The sequence below is a fragment of the Anticarsia gemmatalis genome, chromosome 20 (assembly GCF_050436995.1).
Source record: "Anticarsia gemmatalis isolate Benzon Research Colony breed Stoneville strain chromosome 20, ilAntGemm2 primary, whole genome shotgun sequence".
NCBI classification, from domain to species: domain Eukaryota; kingdom Metazoa; phylum Arthropoda; class Insecta; order Lepidoptera; family Erebidae; genus Anticarsia; species Anticarsia gemmatalis.
Window position 1 is genome coordinate 2,041,019 of NC_134764.1, and position 19,666 is coordinate 2,060,684.

At 36.2% G+C, this 19,666-nt stretch overlaps 2 protein-coding genes across 2 annotated transcripts; both read left to right on the forward strand.

The window, feature by feature from the left end:
- The first annotated feature begins 901 nt into the window (after positions 1 to 901).
- LOC142981734 (cytochrome P450 6B5-like) lies at positions 902 to 2,839 on the forward strand. Its single transcript, XM_076127830.1, has 2 exons — positions 902 to 2,301; positions 2,493 to 2,839. The coding sequence occupies exons 1-2, from the start codon at positions 930 to 932 to the stop codon at positions 2,690 to 2,692; spliced, it is 1,572 nt and encodes a 523-aa protein (XP_075983945.1). The 5' UTR covers positions 902 to 929; the 3' UTR covers positions 2,693 to 2,839.
- Positions 2,840 to 15,057: 12,218 nt separating this feature from the next.
- Positions 15,058 to 18,284, forward strand: LOC142981566 (cytochrome P450 6B5-like). Its single transcript, XM_076127570.1, has 2 exons — positions 15,058 to 16,481; positions 17,142 to 18,284. Exons 1-2 carry the CDS (start codon positions 15,104 to 15,106, stop codon positions 17,339 to 17,341), a joined length of 1,578 nt encoding a protein of 525 aa, XP_075983685.1. The 5' UTR covers positions 15,058 to 15,103; the 3' UTR covers positions 17,342 to 18,284.
- The last annotated feature ends 1,382 nt before the right edge of the window (positions 18,285 to 19,666 follow it).

The window sequence follows — 19,666 nt, forward strand, 5'->3', positions numbered from 1 at the left end:
GGAAGTCCCGTGGGATCGGAATGCACGTAGAAAAAAATGGGATTTTATAAAAAACGTCTATGCAATCGAAGCTGCAAGCATCAGGTAGTACGAAGTAGACAGGTTTCATTTTAGGATACAATCTAAGTTTCATTCTAAGTCCTTTTATGGGTTCTATCTCAGAGTCTATTCCAGTGTCTCTTTTAGGCCTATTCCAGGTTCCATGGCTCCACCCAATACAGGATTTCCCTTTCTTGATTGCGTTCCAGATCAGGAGTGGTCACACACATACACTCACACACACATACATACACACAAAGCATACAAAACTATATCTCTGTACATCAATATCCTGTAAGTTTTATAGTGTTAAATCATTAGAAACGAATTCGGCCTAGACCGTCCTCTACGGATGATAGTTGCGCAAAGTAAAGCGCTTGAATAACAACCCTATTCAAAATCATGTACATTTTTCTCCCTGAAGATCTAAGCGTACAGATAGCGACCAACCTGCCAAATACCCTTGTCTAGTTGACTATTATGACGCCAAACTTCATAATAAGCTAGGTTCGCATATCCCTATTAAAAACATCACCAATGACCATATTTATTTTATTACAATTAAGTTTGTTCTTATCTTTATTTCTTAAAAAAATAACATAACTGTATTTAAAACTAGTCTTATTTCTTATTTCTTATCTGTTTCTGTTTCATCATCACTATAAGGCATATCGTATGCCTGCATATTTTCTATTAGCTGAAGCCAAAAGTCCTACCAGCCATTTCGGTACGAAACATGACTCAGGGACATACAGGAGCTTACTATCAGTTGTAAATTTACAATTTCACAAACACGTGCTCTTCGATCAAAACAAAATCACACTGGTGTTGATAAGGAGACGTATAAAAATGTTGTGTTCGGACATTCAAGCATCACTACAGCGTCCATCATGTTGACGTTACTACTAGTCGTTATCGCGCTCCCGCTTGTCATCCTTGCAGCCTACATCGCTAGAAGATCACAGTATTGGGCAAGAAAAAATGTACCACACATCAAACCAGTGCCTATTTTAGGAAACTTCGCCGATTATATTCTATTCAGGAAGTCTATGTACGATGTGATTCAAGAAATCTGTAAAAAGCTACCAAATGTACCATACTTTGGTTATTATTACGGCACAGAACCAGCCTTGGTCGTCCAAGATCCGGAGCTCCTCAAGACAGTCATGACAAAAGACTTTTACTTCTTCAGCGGCCGCGAAACATCCAAATATGTTCACAGAGAAATGCTTATGACCAACTTGTTCAACACTTACGGCGATGAATGGAAGGTGTTGAGACAGAACCTCACTCCTATGTTCACTTCTGCCAAGATGAAGAACATGTTCAATCTGATTCAGAAATGCTCTCAAGTGTTCGAAAAAATACTGGACCAGGAGGTCAAAATAACCAATAAAATAGAAGCGAGGAGTTTCATGGCTCGTTTCACAATGGACTGCATCGGTTCCTGTGCGTTCGGTGTCGACACAAACACGATGGAAATAGTAAAAGACAATATATTCACAGGCATCGGTAACTCTATTTTTGATATCCAGTTCAGCAGAGCGTTTAAAACAGTTATACGCAATATCTGGCCTGCAGTCTTTTATGCTCTCAGAATGGATGCGGTCCCGAAAAAAATAGAGTCTTTCTTTAAACAATTAATGACTGGTATCTTTGAGGGGCGACAGTACAAGCCGACGGCGAGAAATGATTTCGTTGACTTGATACTAAACATGAAGACTAACAAGTCTATTACTGGAGACAGTCTGACGAACAAGAAATCACCGACGGATAAGAAGATTACTTTGGAGATCAGCGATGATATTTTAGTGGCACAATGTTTTGTATTCTTCGCTGCTGGATACGAAACGTCAGCCACTACTCTGAGCTTCACAATGTACGAGTTAGCTAAGCACCCTGAGATTCAGGAACGAGTGCTGCAAGAGGTGGACGAGTATTTGCGTCGCAATGACAATGTGTTGAAATACGAGTGTATCACGGAGATGCCGTACCTTGACGCATGTATTGATGAAACTTTGCGAAAGTATCCTGTACTGTCGATGTTGACACGGGAAATGGCTGAAGACTATACTTTACCAGACGGTTTGCGACTGGAGAAAGGCCTACGAGTGCATATTCCTGTGATTCACTTACACAACAATCCTGACTTCTTCCCTGAACCTGAAGAGTATAAGCCGGAGAGGTTCTACGGAGATAATAAGCGAGACATAAAGCCTTATACATACATGCCGTTCGGTGATGGACCTAGAGTGTGTATCGGTAAGTTATTGTATTACATTATGGATAATAAAATATTAAACTGAATGCTAGTGACAAAGGCGCAAATTTTCGTTAGTATTGCGTTGATTTTGGTAGTATCATAATATACAGCGACCATGAATAAAATCTAAAGCCGCTACAGTTGAGACAATTTCCTTAAAAAAATATTTTTTAACATGTTTTCTCGCCAGGTATGCGATTCGCGAAAATGCAGATGATTGCTGGCTTAATCACTCTATTCAAGAAGTACCGAGTGGAACTGGCTGAAGGCATGGAGAAGAAGCTGACGATGGAGCCCAAGAGCCTTTTGCCACTCGCTAAGAGTGGAATAAACGTCAAACTGGTTGAACGAGACGGCTGGGAACAAAGACTGTTCGTCAAAGCAAACTGATCCCGTTTAGTAATTTGTTGAAAGTAGGAACTAGGCATTTCTTTGGTAGTATGTTCAAGTTGGTAACTCTTTTTGTTTTATAATCTTTTGGTCTGATAATATAATATTGTTATGTCTATCAAATATGTCTTTTGTTTGAATTGTTTTATTATATACATTTTTATAAATTAATTATTTAAGTATATTAAATTGGTTACATTTGTACTTTTGTTTTTTACTATGTCTCACTTGGCCTGTGTGGTGGACTAATGGTCTAGCCCCGGTGAACTCTTGCTTAATAGTGGAGCAAAAATCAGTAAATTCTTTAATTTAATTTTGTACATATCTGTCTTTGATATTTACACAAGAATATTTACAATTTCTAATGGATGTCTATACTAAACTATGTTATCTATACCAATATTATAAAATTGTATAATTTGTTTGTTTGGTTGGTCGAACGCGCTAATCTTTGGATGCGAACTTAACGCACTACTGGTGCGAATTATAAAAAAAAATACTGTTGGATAGCCTATTTATTAAGGAAGGCTACAGGCTATATAACAGGCTTAGACCAATATGAGCGGAACCAAAAATGGGGAAAATTGTGACCCATTTTATCAGTGATGCAAGAGAAGTTGCGCGTGTCAGCTAGACTATTGTATACAAAATATAAATTAAAAAAATAAATTTAGTTAGTAGATGCTCCTATCATCCTTCCAATACGCAAGATTTGTCTTTTTCGAAAAGAAGAAATTAAGAGAGAAGGTTAATGTTTGATATTCTGTTCACTAGCTCCTTAATACCTAATTATGGTTTGACAAAAGTGCATTCGGTAGTGGTGGCAGCAGCTTCATACACCGTCGATGATTTGCAATAAAAATATGGTAAAAACCAATCGGCGATTAAAAAGAGTCACCAGGTGTTCCTTGCGAGCTTTTCTCATTGGCCCTACTTTTCGAACTGGCGGTGAATTCGCTTTCTGTATATTTCACTAATATAATATAAATAATAAATCTAACCCATTAATATCCCACTGCTGGGCAAAGGTAATGAGGGCTCCTCCCGTAATGAGGGAGTGGTTAGGCCTTGAGTCCACCACGCTGGCCAAGTGCGGGTTGCGAGGTTTCCTCATGATGTTTTCCTTCACCGTTAGTGCATGTGATAATTATTTCTAATACATACATAATTTCGAAAAATCATTGGTGTGTTGCCTCGGGTTCAAACTAACTGTAAAATTTTTATTTGCTGGGAACAAAAATGTAATTTGGCAAGTGATACCTTATTTGCCGGAGTACTATTAAAAAAAATCTTTAGTTTAATTTAAAGAATGCATAGTGCTTTCCTAGATTGACTAACTATAGACCTCTTATTTTGAGACTCTTGTGCCTAGTAGTAGGTTAGTAATATGTTTTCGCTTTGCCCAAACCAATATGTTTTAGTTCAAAAACAAGGGTTCGACTATGGTATCTAATTAATTATCCGAGTGTCTTTGATTTCTGCCTACTGCAAATTACCCCTTCTTAATAAAGGGGTAGGCAGAGACCAGAGAACGCGTCTTGGTACGATCTTTTCCTGCTGCGTTTGCATGATTTAGGCGTTATTTAAAACAACAAATCACAATGATTGTTTTATTTCATATACATATTAATATGAAATAAAACAATCATTGTGAATTGTTGTTTGTTGTTCCGATAATGTTCCGAAAATGTATGTTCCGAGATATCAGTGACATTCTTTAAAGAGTAATAGACTTCGTCATGGACGTAAACGCCAGGTGTGCTAATAATACATTCTAGTAATTATAGGAAACATAAAAATAGCTAAACCTAATACATATAAATTACACACACAGGAAAGACATACGCCTGTATGGACTGCCTCCGTGGCGCAGTGGTTTAGATAGCCACGCCGCCGCTACCAATGCATCGGGAAGTCATGGGTTCAATTCCCACACGGAACAATTATTTGTGGGTCGCACAAATAATTGTTTCGGGTCTGGTTGTACTTTGTGTCCGTTGCTTGTATGATTGTAAAAGTCCTCGCGACACAAGAGCAATTCTTAGTGCGGGAAGTGATTTTTTAAAGGATATATGTATAGTCATAATCGAAATATATCAGGCGGTCATAACCAGGTGCGCTCACCGGTTGGTAAACGCCCGTGGGCTAAGCAATGGTTGGCGCGGCCATTATATGGATGGGTGATCATTTAGTGGTATTTTAGCTGGGCATGTATTTGATCTCGGGTTTTCTATTATCTCGGATCTCATCAAAATCGGTTGAACAGTTTAGCTCTTAGGTAAATTGTAACCGATTGACAGATAAAAATTTGCATTGTATAAGTAATATACAGTATATCTTGCTTTGCTTGACTTTAACGACAAGGTTCTCTGCTGCCAAAATGTCAAGAAAAATGAGGTAATTATGCCTGTAAATGAGGTAATTTAGTGTATGTGTATTAATCTTTGTGTATTATGAGACAATTAATATCGTGGAAAACGTATATTTACTACAGATAATGAGACAATATTTAGTCCAAGTGCATAATTATTTTAAATGACTTATTAAAAAAACGTGCAAGCTATGACAAAGTGTATGTTTTGAACATGTAAATACATACTAAGATGAGCCCGCGGCGGTACACGTAATTTTTTATACATATGGCAATACCACTCGGCTATAGTGATAGCCGAGAGGATTTTATTACCATTAGGCCGGGACTCCACCAAAGCAGAGATGTGTGCGGTGTGCTGTGTGCTGTGCGAGAAGAGATGTTTTTCAGCTCGCGGGACTCCACCAAAGCGGAGATGTGTGATCTCTCGTCTCCACTGCGCGTCGTCCGCGCACAGCTCACATCTCCGCTTCCATCGCGACATACAAATATTACACATCTCCGCACAGCGATCTCCACTGAAGCTGAGCGGAGAGGAGACGTGTCAATAACTCAATTCTATTGGTTGTTTAAAAAACATCTCCTCTCCGCTCGTCTCGTCTCCGCTTTGGTGGAGTCCCGGCCTTAAAGGGGCCCCAGCCACATTTTGTTTTAACAAACAAATAAATAAATATTATTGGACAACTCACACACGGTCATTTGATTCCAAACTAAGCAGAGCTTATATTATGGTAACCAAATAACTGATAAACATACTTATATACTTCTAAATACATACTTATATAGATACATTAACATCCAAACAATTACATTGCAATAAAAACATGTGCTCTTAAATTAACCGTTTAAGTATTACGAAGCAGAATTCAGAGTAAACAATCCAATCAAAATTATCTTCAAGTGGCCATTTGTATATTTGCTTTGTCACCAACACGAGTGAAAAATTACTGTGATAATTGCGTACTTAATAAACATAATATGTTAAACCATAGATAAACGTTATTAACCAATAGTATCGCTTAATTGACTATGAATGTCAATGGAGAAAGGATAGTGAAAAATTACCATCAACTGCGGCATTTTTACTTTGCTAAACTTTGCCAATAAACTACGGTACTTTTCACGACCCGGGACATCACGACCACACGAATCGAACGCCAGATATCCTGATCAACAGAAAATTCACTACCAACCGTGCCACGCCTTTTACAGCTTTCAAGTTTAATACAAGTTACGACAAACGGAAAATCTGATCATAGTTCCACACTGAAATGCAAAATCTGCAACCACCTGGCGAATTAAATTATGAAATTAGTCAACCATCAATATATCAATTATATTGATTAAATGTCTCTAAGCTTTAAATTCCATAATCAGCTTTATTTTAAGTAGTTAATAGATTATTTGTTCACATCTTCACGATGTAAATAGCGATATAGGGCTTATGAAATCAATAGGAAATCATTTAAGTGTCATATCTGTCTTGACTTTTGATTGTTATCAAGTCACTACGGAAAAATAGATCAACATCAGCGCCTCTAGTGAAGGTATATGGAACAAATTGAAAACCAATGCAAGTATACAGTCAGGAACAGTAGTAGCACCGTTCTATATCACTTTCGACAATTGACAACACACTAGATATCGAGGAATTTTGAAAATCTAATCAGTACCTGTAGTGTGCGCTGTAAGAACTATTATTGCAGTACATTTCAAATCTCAAACTCTCGATATTCGGTAGTACTGGTAAAAAATGGCGCTATGGAATGTGCTGTTACATTGTCAGTTTGTCACTTTCACCATGTGATATTCATGATTTGGACTTAAAATATTAACTAAACCGTATAATGTTATAGTTTCCTTCAAATTAAACCAACGATAACTTCTCCATAATCCCAATCTTAGTAAGATAATTATTAACATATTTTTATTGTTTCTTTTCGTGTAGAAATTTAAATTTTAAACGGATCTTTAGTCGCGTTGTGTCTCAGTGTAAGCTGACTCTTAGCCCCCTTACGCACTAGCGGTTAACCGCGGGAGCGGCTAGCCGCGCGGTTACAGTTAAATATGCAACTGCCTGACAAAATTGTTGGCGGTTATGTTGCGGTTCACAGGCGGTTGTATATTAAACTATAACCGCGCGGCTAGCCGCTCCCGCGGTTAACCGCTAGTGCGTAAGGGGGCTTACTGTTATCTTTACCGTGTAAAACTTGCATCACTCTAATATTCATTCTAACTGCACGTTTGGCGCAGTGGTTTAAGCGATCACCTCGCCGCAACAACCGTAGCGCCGCGTGTGCTGGGTTCGAATCCCACTCGGGACAAATCTTGGTGTGATGAGCACGAGTATTTGTTCTGAGCCTGGATGTCAATTTATCTATATAAGTGTGTATTTAAATCATATAAGTATGTTTATATTTTGAGGCGCCCATAGCCAGTTGCGCTCACCGGTCTGACATAGATCTGTGGGTGAAACAACCGTTGGCGCGGTCATTCTATGGATGGGTGACCGCATAGTGGTATTTGAGCTGGGCGTCTCCGTGCTTCGGAGGGCACGTTAAAAGTCGGTCCCGGTTGTTGTCTACTAAGATAACAGTCGTCCATCCATGTCAAAGGCCTTACGGGCGGCTTGAACAACTTTGACACTAGGTTGACCACTAACCATACGATATGAATGAATGAGTATGTTTATCAGTTATTTGGTCACCATAGTATAAGCTCTGCTTAGTTTGGAATCAAATGACCGTGTGTGAGTTGTCCACTGATATTATATTATTATTAAATATTCATTAATTCAATAATCATGAATGAAAACCAAATGCATATCATATCAGCTCATTGACCAAAACAAAAAAGCAACGCAATAAACATTCTATTGCTTTCAAATTGCTTTGTAAACATGATTGTACATAATTTTATCGTATTCTAGTATCAGATTATAAATGAAATAATACAAAACATGTTGGTAGGGGACTGAAAACAGATTAACGTTTAGTTATCATTTTCCTGTTGAGGCTGTTACATAATCAATGTTTTGATATTTGTAACCATGTTTGGCGTCACATTAGATAGTAAGCTACACTTAGATCTACATATAGATGCTATAATAGCTAAGGCGTTCAAAATGTACGGTTTCATTATGAGATCCTCCTCAAAATTTATTAGGCCAACTACTTTTCTCCATCTTTACAAAGCCTTGGTAAGATCTCAGTTGGAATATGCTGTGCCAATTTGGAATCTGTTTTATGAAAAATACAAGCAAGGACTGGAGTCCGTTCAGAAAAAGTTTATGCGTACTATGCAATACAAATGTTTCCATAATTACCTGCCATACGAACAACTTCTAGAAAAATATAATATGTTAACACTTGAAAATAGACGTAAACTGCTCGAGTCGATGTTGCTCTACGACATATGCAATAATAGATATGATTGCCCGTCTCTAGTTAATCAGATTTGTTATAGAATACCTACTAGGACGCATTGCCGTAACCCCTGTAAGCTATTTGCTACAGCGCGCTGTCGCACTAATGCAGGTAAACGTTCTCCACTATGCCGTATAGTTCATTCTTATAATGTTAATTTCAACTTCGTAGATATTGCGGCGATTCGTCCTAGCGCCTTTAAATGTGATATCATGAAGCTCCTAGTATAGCTCTTTATCATCTCTGTTTAACGCTTAAAATATTATTGTATGTAAGCTGTGGTAAACAGTGTTGGTGACACAATTGTCAGCACCCTATAAACATTATTCCTTGTCTATAATATGTATTGCTGTCACTGTTTGTTTACCCAAATAAATAAAAAAATTATTTGGGTAAACACAACATTTTTTTCGTACCTCATTACTTAGCACATTTTTCGAATATATAATACTAGCTTTTATCCGCGACTTCGTCCGCCATTTGCCCTTGGGAATGCGTCATTTTCCCGGGGTAAAAAGTAGCCTATGCCCTTTCTCGAGTATCAAAATATCTCCATACCAAATTTCATGCAAATTGATTAAATAGTTTAGGCGTGATTTAGTAACAGACACACAGATATACAGACAGAGTTACTTTCGCATTTATAATATTAGTATGGATTATATTTTAGAAAAGACAACTCTGGCATTAATAATTGATCTTGTGTCGCGAGCCTTTTACAAACATACAAACAACAGATACAAAGCACGACCAGATACGAGACAATTATTTGTGGATCGCTCAAATAATGGTCCCGTGTGGGAATAGAACCCGCGACCTCCCGACGCAATGGTATTGGCATGGTAACCTAAACCACTGCGCCACGGAGGCAGTCAAAATTATATATTATTATTATGTTATGATATTATTACAGTCATGTTGAAATGACTGAAAAATTATCTGTCGCTGACATTTTTTCGTAGCTGTGATTACTTCACATTTTTTGGCATATACTTTTGCCTGTGATTCCAGTTTTTACTTGCAAACTTTAACGCACAGACATAATACGAATATAAGTATAATAAACCTCCTCCATCGTTAGGAGAAGACCCTTGCCCAGCAGTGGGACAGCTACGAGTAAAAAAAATGTATAATGTATGCTATACAATATAGGTATGAATGAAGACTATACATTTATCTATATACATACTTATTGTCGACTTCAATGAATATATTATAGATTGTTGTCATCATATATATATTATATCAGTCTAACATAGAGACAAGATACACAACTTTACATAGTCATTCATATTTGCACATTATTGTTTTCTATCAATGCGACAATTTATCAATACATTTTATTCATTGCGCATTTTAGTAAGTAGAGATAACTGGTGACTTTCTTTACTGATTAAAAAGTGCAAGTATTAAATGATTATACAGTTTTTATAGTTTACTAGCTGACCCGCGCAACTTCGCTTGCTTCACCGAAGAGAGAATGGGACAATTTTCCCCGTTTTTGTAACATTTTTTGTTGCTACTCCGCTCCTAATGGCCGTAGCGTGATGTTATATAGCCTATAGCCTTCCTCAATAAATAGGTTATCTAACACTGAAATAATTTTTCAAATCGGACCAGTAGTTCCCGAGATTAGCGCGTTCAAACAAACAAACTCTTCAGCTTTATAATATTAGTATAGATTTTTAAATATATCAGTATATATAAGCTCAAAGGTCTTTCACGAATGACAGTTCATTCGTGAAAGACCTTTGAGCTTATCGGTAAAGTAGAAGTTATAAAAGAGGATTTTTTTTTAACAATTAGAGATCAATTAATCTGAATGACTTTTATTTGTCTAGTTTAGTTCAAAGCCGCGCTGATCGATCTCTGAGGTAAAGGAGAATGCTCAAAAAAAACCCAGGCTGTACACAAAAGTTATGTAACTCAAAAAATTAGTTATACTGTGAAATTGAATTCCCAATGTTTACCTCTATCAAATTCGATGGCTGAACATACTATTTTGCTATAACTTTTCAGTAGGGGTTTTCAATATATTTTTATATTTTCTAAATAAGTTACCTGTATAAATGTTTAATCTTTTTTGAGTCACACATTTTTAATATAGGTATGTAACTGAGTTACAAATTAAAAATATAAAAAAATATATTTTTGAAAAATGAGTCATCATCACCAGGTCATATATGTTCCCCACCGAGGGGCACGAGCCTCCCCTCTTAACAAAGAGGGGGATCAGGCCTTAGTCCACCACACTGGTCTAATGCGGGTTGGCAGACAATTGGAGGGCTATTATAAGGTAGAAAAGTGTTGTCATGGTGGTAGATTGCTAGCCTATGAAGCACCAAACCCTTCCATCCCTCTACTGACTTTTGCAGTATGCACGGGAAGAAATGCAGCTGGCACCTTTTCTTTTTTTTCGCTCTCAATCCAGCATGGGAGCAATGGGAGAAATGAGTGATACTGTGTAATTAATTCCAGATATTTACCTCTATCAAATTCAATGGCTAAACATATTATATTGCTATTACTTTTCAGTAGGGGTTTTTAATGTATTTTCAATATTTTTTATCATGAATATAAAAATACATACCCGCCCACACTACTAGCTGGCGCCCGTAGTGCGGTTTCGATACAATTATATTATTCAAAAAATAATCATTGTGATGAATGTTTGAAAAATATTTATTTTTTAAATTCACCTTTTAAATAGCAAAAAATAGTATTTAGCCATCGAATTTGATAAAGGCGAATATCTGGAATTGAATCACTCAGTATCACTAAAATTCTGAGTTACACGCCGTTTGTGTACAGCCTGGGTTTTTTTCCCATACATTTTGAGCATTCTCCTTTGCGCTTGCCGAGTTTATTCTGAGGATGGGTGACCGTCTTATACATATCGAGCACATTAAATTGTGGGTACCGGCTTTCATTTTCAAAGATCTTTGACAGTCGTTAACAGAAGTTAGAAGCTTGAAAGCCTGACAACCAAACTTACCAAAGGGTATCACGCCGACGCGGCAAGCAAGACCATATTCATTTAAGAAGAGCCTACGAAAAAAATCTGAGTTTTACTATAAATTTGGTTGCAGTTACATTTTGTGTAGGCGTTCGGACAAAAGTTGCGTCAATAATAGCAAACAGTTTTAAAAGTATATATATTGCTAAACATTTTCTGAAGGTACTTTCTTTTTATATCTACTATGAAGTAAATCCATATACTATAACATTTGTGGAGCGGCGATTAAGGTGACACTTTGCGCTTGGGCCCTGGATTTGAATCTAATACCGATCTTGATTTTTCTAGTTTATATTCTCAACAAGCCTAGAGTTTGTTAAAGAACCTGGTAAATGACAATAGGATCGCCCTCATTAACAACTAAAATTTTATTGTACTAACATTATTAATGGCAAAACGCAGATCTATTCCATACATCTTGGGGTATAACAGCCGCTTCTATTAATTACATGGAACTAATATGTCCTGCTAGCCGATATTCGGCTATGCGGTCAGTTTAATTGAAACTGGCCATCTGTGCAGGACTTTCTTTATAGTGTCCAAGTGTGTGCACAATACACAGGTACACTCTCTATTCAATCACTCTCATAGTTTGGTGGGACGGATAACCGACACAACCAGTGAGAGGTCAGGCGCAGGTTACTATGGAACTAACACTATTACGAGAAAACATGGGCTTATTTCATAGGTACACCTCTCATTTATAATGATATCATGAATGTAGTTCTGCATTATCTATTTGTAAGTGTATATCCAGTTTAATACTAGTTTTCACGTGAGCCACGTGCGTCGTGCACATTTGTTTATGTATGTATATAATGTTTCACTTGACCTATAGATTGTAAATAAACAATATCGCTGGCGAATAGATATAATTTACATTGATATTATAATATTTCGAATTCTTTGGACGTGTACAGTTATGAGCGAAAATATGTATAACACAGTCGTAGTTTCAATAGTACTTCTTTGTAGGAAAATACAAAAATGTTATTAAACAACGAATACAAACGTTTTAAAAGACAACTCCCGCAGCAACAATTGGTCTTGTGTCGTGGGGAATTAAAAACGATCATAATTGTAACAAAAATACCTTGAAGTTAATGAATAGTAGTAATTTTAGTATTTAACCGATAAAAATGCAATTTAAAATACATTTTTTTCTTTTGACTGTAGGGTTATGAGCATAAATAATTATCAAACATCATGCAGCGTATAATCGTTATTTTTAACGAACCAAAGGCAAAGTTACTTCCACTGTATTTTAAGTTTTATTTTTATTTTTTATGCAAAATCTCGCGATTTACGCAGGTTTCATATCTTACAGATATTTTTAGCCATAATTGCTAATTTAATACAGAGGAAGGTTTGCCGGACCGGTTCACGGCTTAAAAATAACATGGAGACAGTAACAAACTCGCGAATCTGGTAAAAAAAAAATGAATTTTTGCAAAAAAAAAAACCTCACCGAGCCGCGCGGATTACTTGGTACAGGTAGGTACTGTAATTTTTAAAGGTACGGATAAGAATAAATTAGATACAATACAGATACGATTCATGAACTCTGGCACAATGATAATAGCTTGGAAAACGCCTTAACACTGCGCCACATACGACGGTATTATGGCACGTAATCATAAGATTAATTAAAAGTAAAAAAACAAAGTTAGTTTCATTAATATCAAGTAAATTGTAGGTACTTAAGTAAGTTTTTTTTAACCCATTAGTGTCCCACTCCAGGCCAAGGGCCTCCTCTCAAACGAGGGGGAGGGGTTAGGCCTTGAGTTCACCACGCTGGCCAGGTGCGAGTTGGGGACTTTTTATGCCCTCAATAAATGTATATTAAACAAATTTTAGGAATGCAAGGTTTCCTCACGATGTAAGTATACAGAAAAATATTTTTTTCGCTTAATCTTGGGCTATATGAATCATAGGCAGTATCACCTATAAAATATCACCAGCTGTTATGAGAAGACCCTGTATATAATAAACATAATTGGACAAGTTACACACGGTAATTTGATTCCAAACTAAGCAAAGCTTGTAGTATGGTAACCAGACAACTTATAAACACCATCATACATATCTAAATACATATTTATTTATGTAGATAAATGTATTATATTTATATAATAAAGCCTCACCATTTCGGATACACAAAAAGACTCAGGGCTCGTTTTTTAGAAATCTTTTTAATCACAGTCATATCTAATGGCAATCGGTAACCAAAAATAGACGAATGTTATCAAGATTTTAAATATTGATAATACAGCAATAAACCTATTCAACCGTACCAGATAACTAAGCGAGTGCAGAATCTGAAGATAATATTATCGTAATCTAAGTTTAAAATCTTCCAAATTTATCACACATTAAAGTAGCAGATACTTACCGTGGTGCTAAACAAGAATAAAACGATACGCACACCTTATTTTCGATTATATTCATAAGGACATAAAACCACGCCTTTTTTGTGTAAGTAAAAGACTACTACTAAATTCTTTGGCGTCTTTCACATCCATACATCTTTTCATACAGAGTAAAAATAATGTAATAATTTATACAAATTTTGCTGATGACTGTACATCACCAAGTCCGTAATAATGTGTTAAGCACAAATAAAATATTGTTTTTTATCATTGTCACGGAAAAACGATGCTTTTTATCCACTTTTTTATGATTTTTTTGTGTTATTTATTATTTGAAAATTGGTATATTATTATGTAGATATAATAATAATATCACTGAATCTTCGACTTATCTTTCGTAATATTAGGGTTCCGCAAGGCCATATTTCGCATTACATATAATATCAGCTTAGCCTTTCTTCAAACTACGTTGGAGTCGGCTTCCAGTCTCGCCGGATGCAGCTGAATACCAGTGTTTTACATGGAGCGAGTGCGTATCTGACCTCCACAGCCTAGTTACTTGGGGTATAACACGATACCCTTCGGTAAGACTGGTTGTCAGATTTTCAAGCTTCTGACTATTTAAAACGACTCTCAAAGATCTTCGAATTTTACGAATGCCTAATTAGTTTCGACCTGCGACTACGTATAGTTAAAAAGGTGCAATTACTGATACTTACATAAAACAATCTTAAAAAAAAAAATATGGTCAAAAAATTTAAAATTGTAGACTCTATCGCCTAGGAATCCCGTAAAACAATCATGTTATTATGTGCGTGTCTTAATATGTTTCAGTTTCAGATGTATTTTGCTAATTCTGGTGTCATAAAACTTTAAGTTGTAAAAATTGAGACAACTGCTATAAAAACATTTTTTCCCCATAGAAGTTGGCAGAAACCAAAAAACTGCTATACACTAGGAAAGTACGTTTTTGATATTTTTTGCTATTCATTTCTTATTCACAGTTATCAAGTCAAGTCGACAGAAATATGTAGAAATTAAAAATCACAAAATATTTATGATTTCAAAATAATATTTTCATTGGCATACGGAACCTTTGTGTCAAGAATCGCTCGTGACTTGGTTCATTTATCTGTACATGTTATGTGATTCTGTAAGTTTTTATCAATAAGACGCCACAGCACGCCAAAGTGTCGGGCTGGCTCAGTCGTCGGCCAAGCGTGCTACAAAATGAGCGCTCTAATCGTCGCTACCTCCTTACTGGCCATCATAGTTTATTTAATATATGTATTAGCGAGCAAAAAGTTTAGTTATTGGGAGAAGAAAAATGTACCTCACGTGAAACCGCTGCCCATCGTAGGAAACTACGCGAAATATATTCTGTTACAAGAATATGTCGGTAAATTAGTGCAAAGGTTGTGTCAGCAGTTCCCTAACACTCCTTACTTTGGCGCGTACTATGGTACCGAACCCGTCCTCGTGGTCCAGAGCCCGGAGCTCCTTAAACACATATTCACTAAAGACTTCTACTACGTGCACGGCAGGGAAGTTTCCAAGTATTGTTCCAAGGAGATCATCACTCAGAACCTCTTCTTTTCGGGCGGTGATAACTGGAAGATTGTGCGACAAAACCTCACTCCGCTATTCACTTCCGCAAAGATGAAGAACATGTTCTACTTGATTGAGAATTGTTCGCATGTGCTTGAAGACACGCTTATCAGGGATACTAAACTAAACGACGTGGTTGAAGCGAGAGACTTAAGCACCAGGTTCACGATGGACTGCATCTGCTCCTGCGCTTTTGGCGTCGAATCTAACGTAATGGCTGCACCTGAAAACAATCCATTCGCGTTCATGGCCGAGGAGATATTCAGAGCGAGTAAATACAGAGGTTTCCTGCTTATCTTTAAAGCTATCTGGCCGGCGATCTTCTATGGAATCGGCTTACAGTGCTTCCCGAGCTCTATTGATACTTTCTTCTCCCGCCTGCTGAAGGGCGTCTTCGAGAGCCGCGATTACAAACCATCTAATAGAAACGATTTTGTTGATCTTGTATTGAATTTGAAGAAAGAGGAAGTTATATCCAGCGATAGTTTGAAGAGCGCGAAGACTGGTATTACTGAAACGGTGCAGTTGAAAGTAGACGATGACTTGTTGGTGGCGCAGTGTGTTGTGTTCTTTGCCGCTGGTTTTGAGACATCTGCTACGACACTTAGCTTCACTCTGTTCGAGCTGGCGAAGAAACCCGAAGCACAGAAGCGAGCTGCTGAAGAAGTGGACGAGTTCTTGCGTCGTCACAACAACAAACTGAGCTACGAATGTATCAACGAGCTGCCGTATCTTGAAGCTTGTGTATACGAGACTATTCGTTTATACCCCGTCCTTGGAAATCTGACGAGAGAAGTAATGGACGACTATACTCTTCCGACTGGCCTGCATCTGGAGAAGGGTGTTCGTGTTCACATACCGGTGTATCATCTGCATCACAACCCTGATTATTTCCCGGACCCAGAGACTTATAAGCCTGAACGATTCCTGCCTGAAAACAAGGATGACATCAAGCCATTCACTTTCCTGCCGTATGGAGAGGGACCTAGAATCTGTATTGGTAAGTTGCGTTCTTTGCTTTGTCACATGTGTATAGGAAAAATCATATCTTTTATGACTTTTGTTATCTGTTATCGTTTTGCGAAACACATATTTTGTTGATCTTGACTTTGAGGCGTGAATTTATGATAATTTTTGCGCCCAAAATTATTACGTAAGATATTATAATGTCACGAACATGTTTTATTAGTGTTATTTATGAATCAGGGCTTGGTTTTTGGACTGGACTGCCAAAAATAGAATTATAAGTTAATAACTCGTTATTTATAGTGGTTATGTAAAAATGGTATCTGACAAGTACGATATTATGGCTTTTTTTGGCATCATACCATATATTTAATTATCAATATTTAATAACCAACCATTTTGGAGAAAACTGTCGTAAAGTTACAAGTCAAGGTAATAGACTGATGTTAATAAATTACGGATTAAGACAGACTTGTCTCATATAATTAGTCGTTGTATAAGACCACTTAGTCAATGAAACGTGAATCGTGCGCGTCTTCATACATTTTGTAAAAATAATATTATTAAGTCAATCTTTACTAAAGCCTAAACTCGGCATTACCTAGTCGTGTTGTAAAGAATCGTCATAAAATGATAAAAATCGATATAAACTCCATGTATTATCAATAGTTTAAAACTTTTCGTTATTTTTCAGGTAAACGTTTCTCAAAAATGCAAGTCTTAGCTGGCCTCGTCACATTCCTGAAGACCTACCGCGTGGAATTGGCTCAAGGAATGCCAGAGAACGTGGAATTTGACTGCAGAACCATCCTTATTCAACCGAAAGACCAGGGTCTCTTCTTGAAGGCATACAAACGTGAGGGCTGGGAACAGAGAATGTTTGTTAGGTCCTAAATGTATGGGTATGGTGTATGGTAAGAAATATATGTCGCCAATGAAGAGTCAATAAATAATAACTGCAAACGTGAAATTTTATATGATTTAACTTAGATAGCAACTATGTTCATCATAAATGACGTAGTATTTGGTGCAACAACTGTAGCTCGATTATCTACTACTATCGACTACCGACACCCGAACTGTCATCGAGAAATTTTGTATGAAAATCTGATCAGCGCCTCTGGCGGGTGTCGTAGGAAATATTTTGGCAGTACATTCTAAATGTCAAAATTTCGATAGCTAGCCGGTTGTCGGTAGTCGATAGTAGAAGAGAATCGAGGTACTGTTCAGCTTGTTAATAAAAAGGAAATTAAACCGAAATTATTGTCAGCATTGTGTAATATTTTATAACGAATAAGTTAAGTTTTATTTAATAATTAAACAAAACTTTATAATAAAACAAAATATTAAATATTGATTCTTCATCGGCGATATTACAGTCGTCAATGAGGAAGGTAAAAATGCCAAACGGCAATTTTTCGTTTATTAAGATAAATACAAGTTAAAATATCGACTATTCCATAAGCTTTCTGCTTCTAAAAATGGTAGAGCAACGATATTATAAGTAATATAATTTAAGTATTTTTATTTCTTATCGGGATTGCAATCCTAAATTTAATGTAGTTATTATTATTTTCATGAATCATGTACTGGAAATCTGATGATTGATTTAACTTTCCCTTTCACAAAGGGACTATTATCAGTTCTCTACAAATCCTGGCTTTTAAGAAGTAAAAAACAATTAGCCTTATTTTATGTAAAATACTAGAGTATATTTTCGGCATTATTCAGAAAAATGATCTAAAATAAAAATTGAGAATGTGTTTCTTAAATAAAATTAAATTTTATAAAGTATTTGTTATGTATACCTAATTGTAAATGTATAAAAAATAAAGACTTTTAATCATAATACTTTGTTTTTACTTATTCATCTTGTATACTTTTTTACTTCGATGAAGAGAGGATTCGACTTCCACTAAAATGTTTAGGGCAGTTTGTGAATAAGTGTCGGATAAGCCATCTGCTAAACAAAATAACAAGAAATGTTTGAAAACAACGGTCGGATTAAGCTATCTAACCCCCGGTTTCTGAGGTACATTTAGCAACAGTTTATCTATTCAATAGCGGTAAAACTCATACAAAAAAACCTCTATTGAATAGATAAACTACCGTTAAATGTACTCAGAAACCGGGGGTAAGACTTTCCAGAAGTTGTTCTACCGGCTATAAGTGGCTACAAACAATTGTTTCAGATCTGACTTTTCTATGTGCCTAAAGAGTTTCTCTGACTTACATTTAAGCTATATAAACCCAATTTAATATTAATTAACTATTGCATGGGATTCTAAGCTCAAGTAGGATATATTTTTTTCTAACTGCAACCAGAACCATTAAATGTCTTACCTGCCTTCAAGATTGGCATTTGACAAATGGTAAAGCAAGTTATTATATAATTCAATTCAAAAAAGCCAAGGTCAATTATTTATCAAAATTTAAATAATATTAATTCAAGTATGATAAGTATTTGTATATTTAACGAGATATTCACATGTACTGTTTTTACAAAGCTTGAATATTACTTCCCCGTACATGTACCTACTTAATTGTACAATTTTATAAGTCATAGGTTTTTTATTGCTTCTTATACCATTTTGAGTATAATACATGTTTTCAAAATGTATAAAAAAGTACTCGTCAAATAGTGTTAACAAAAAGTGAATGCGAATTCAAAATTAAATTGATTGGATATTTTGAAGCACATCCGCTTACTTATAGTGTCTAGATAAGGACAGATCTCTTATGTATTGATTTTGAATTAGATTTCAGTTTTAATTTTCAGTAAGCGTTTTTGCTAGAATCTTTGCACTTACAGTTGGTACTAGGGGGCAATTAGGTATCTTAGTTGACAACTATTAGAAAGCCACTATGCTGTAACCCAATTATTTTCTATTAGCAAGTATCGACAACCAGACAGACACAAATTTGGTATGCAAACCTGATCAGCGCCTCTAGCGGACGTCGTAGGAACTATTTTGGCACTACATTCTGAATGTCAAACTCTCGATACCCAATGGTTCCAATTGTAGAGAATCACCTTGCTGTACATTGTTTTCTCTCCTAGATAATAGTGATTAAGCCGTTATGTCGAAGCAGCAATGTACTGAATAGTGACCATCAATTTGACGTACAACTGATATACGTAATACTAGTAAGCTACAATACTGTGACTGTAAAAAACAAGTTTGCGTCTATTGTATGTTGTTATATCTATTTATTACG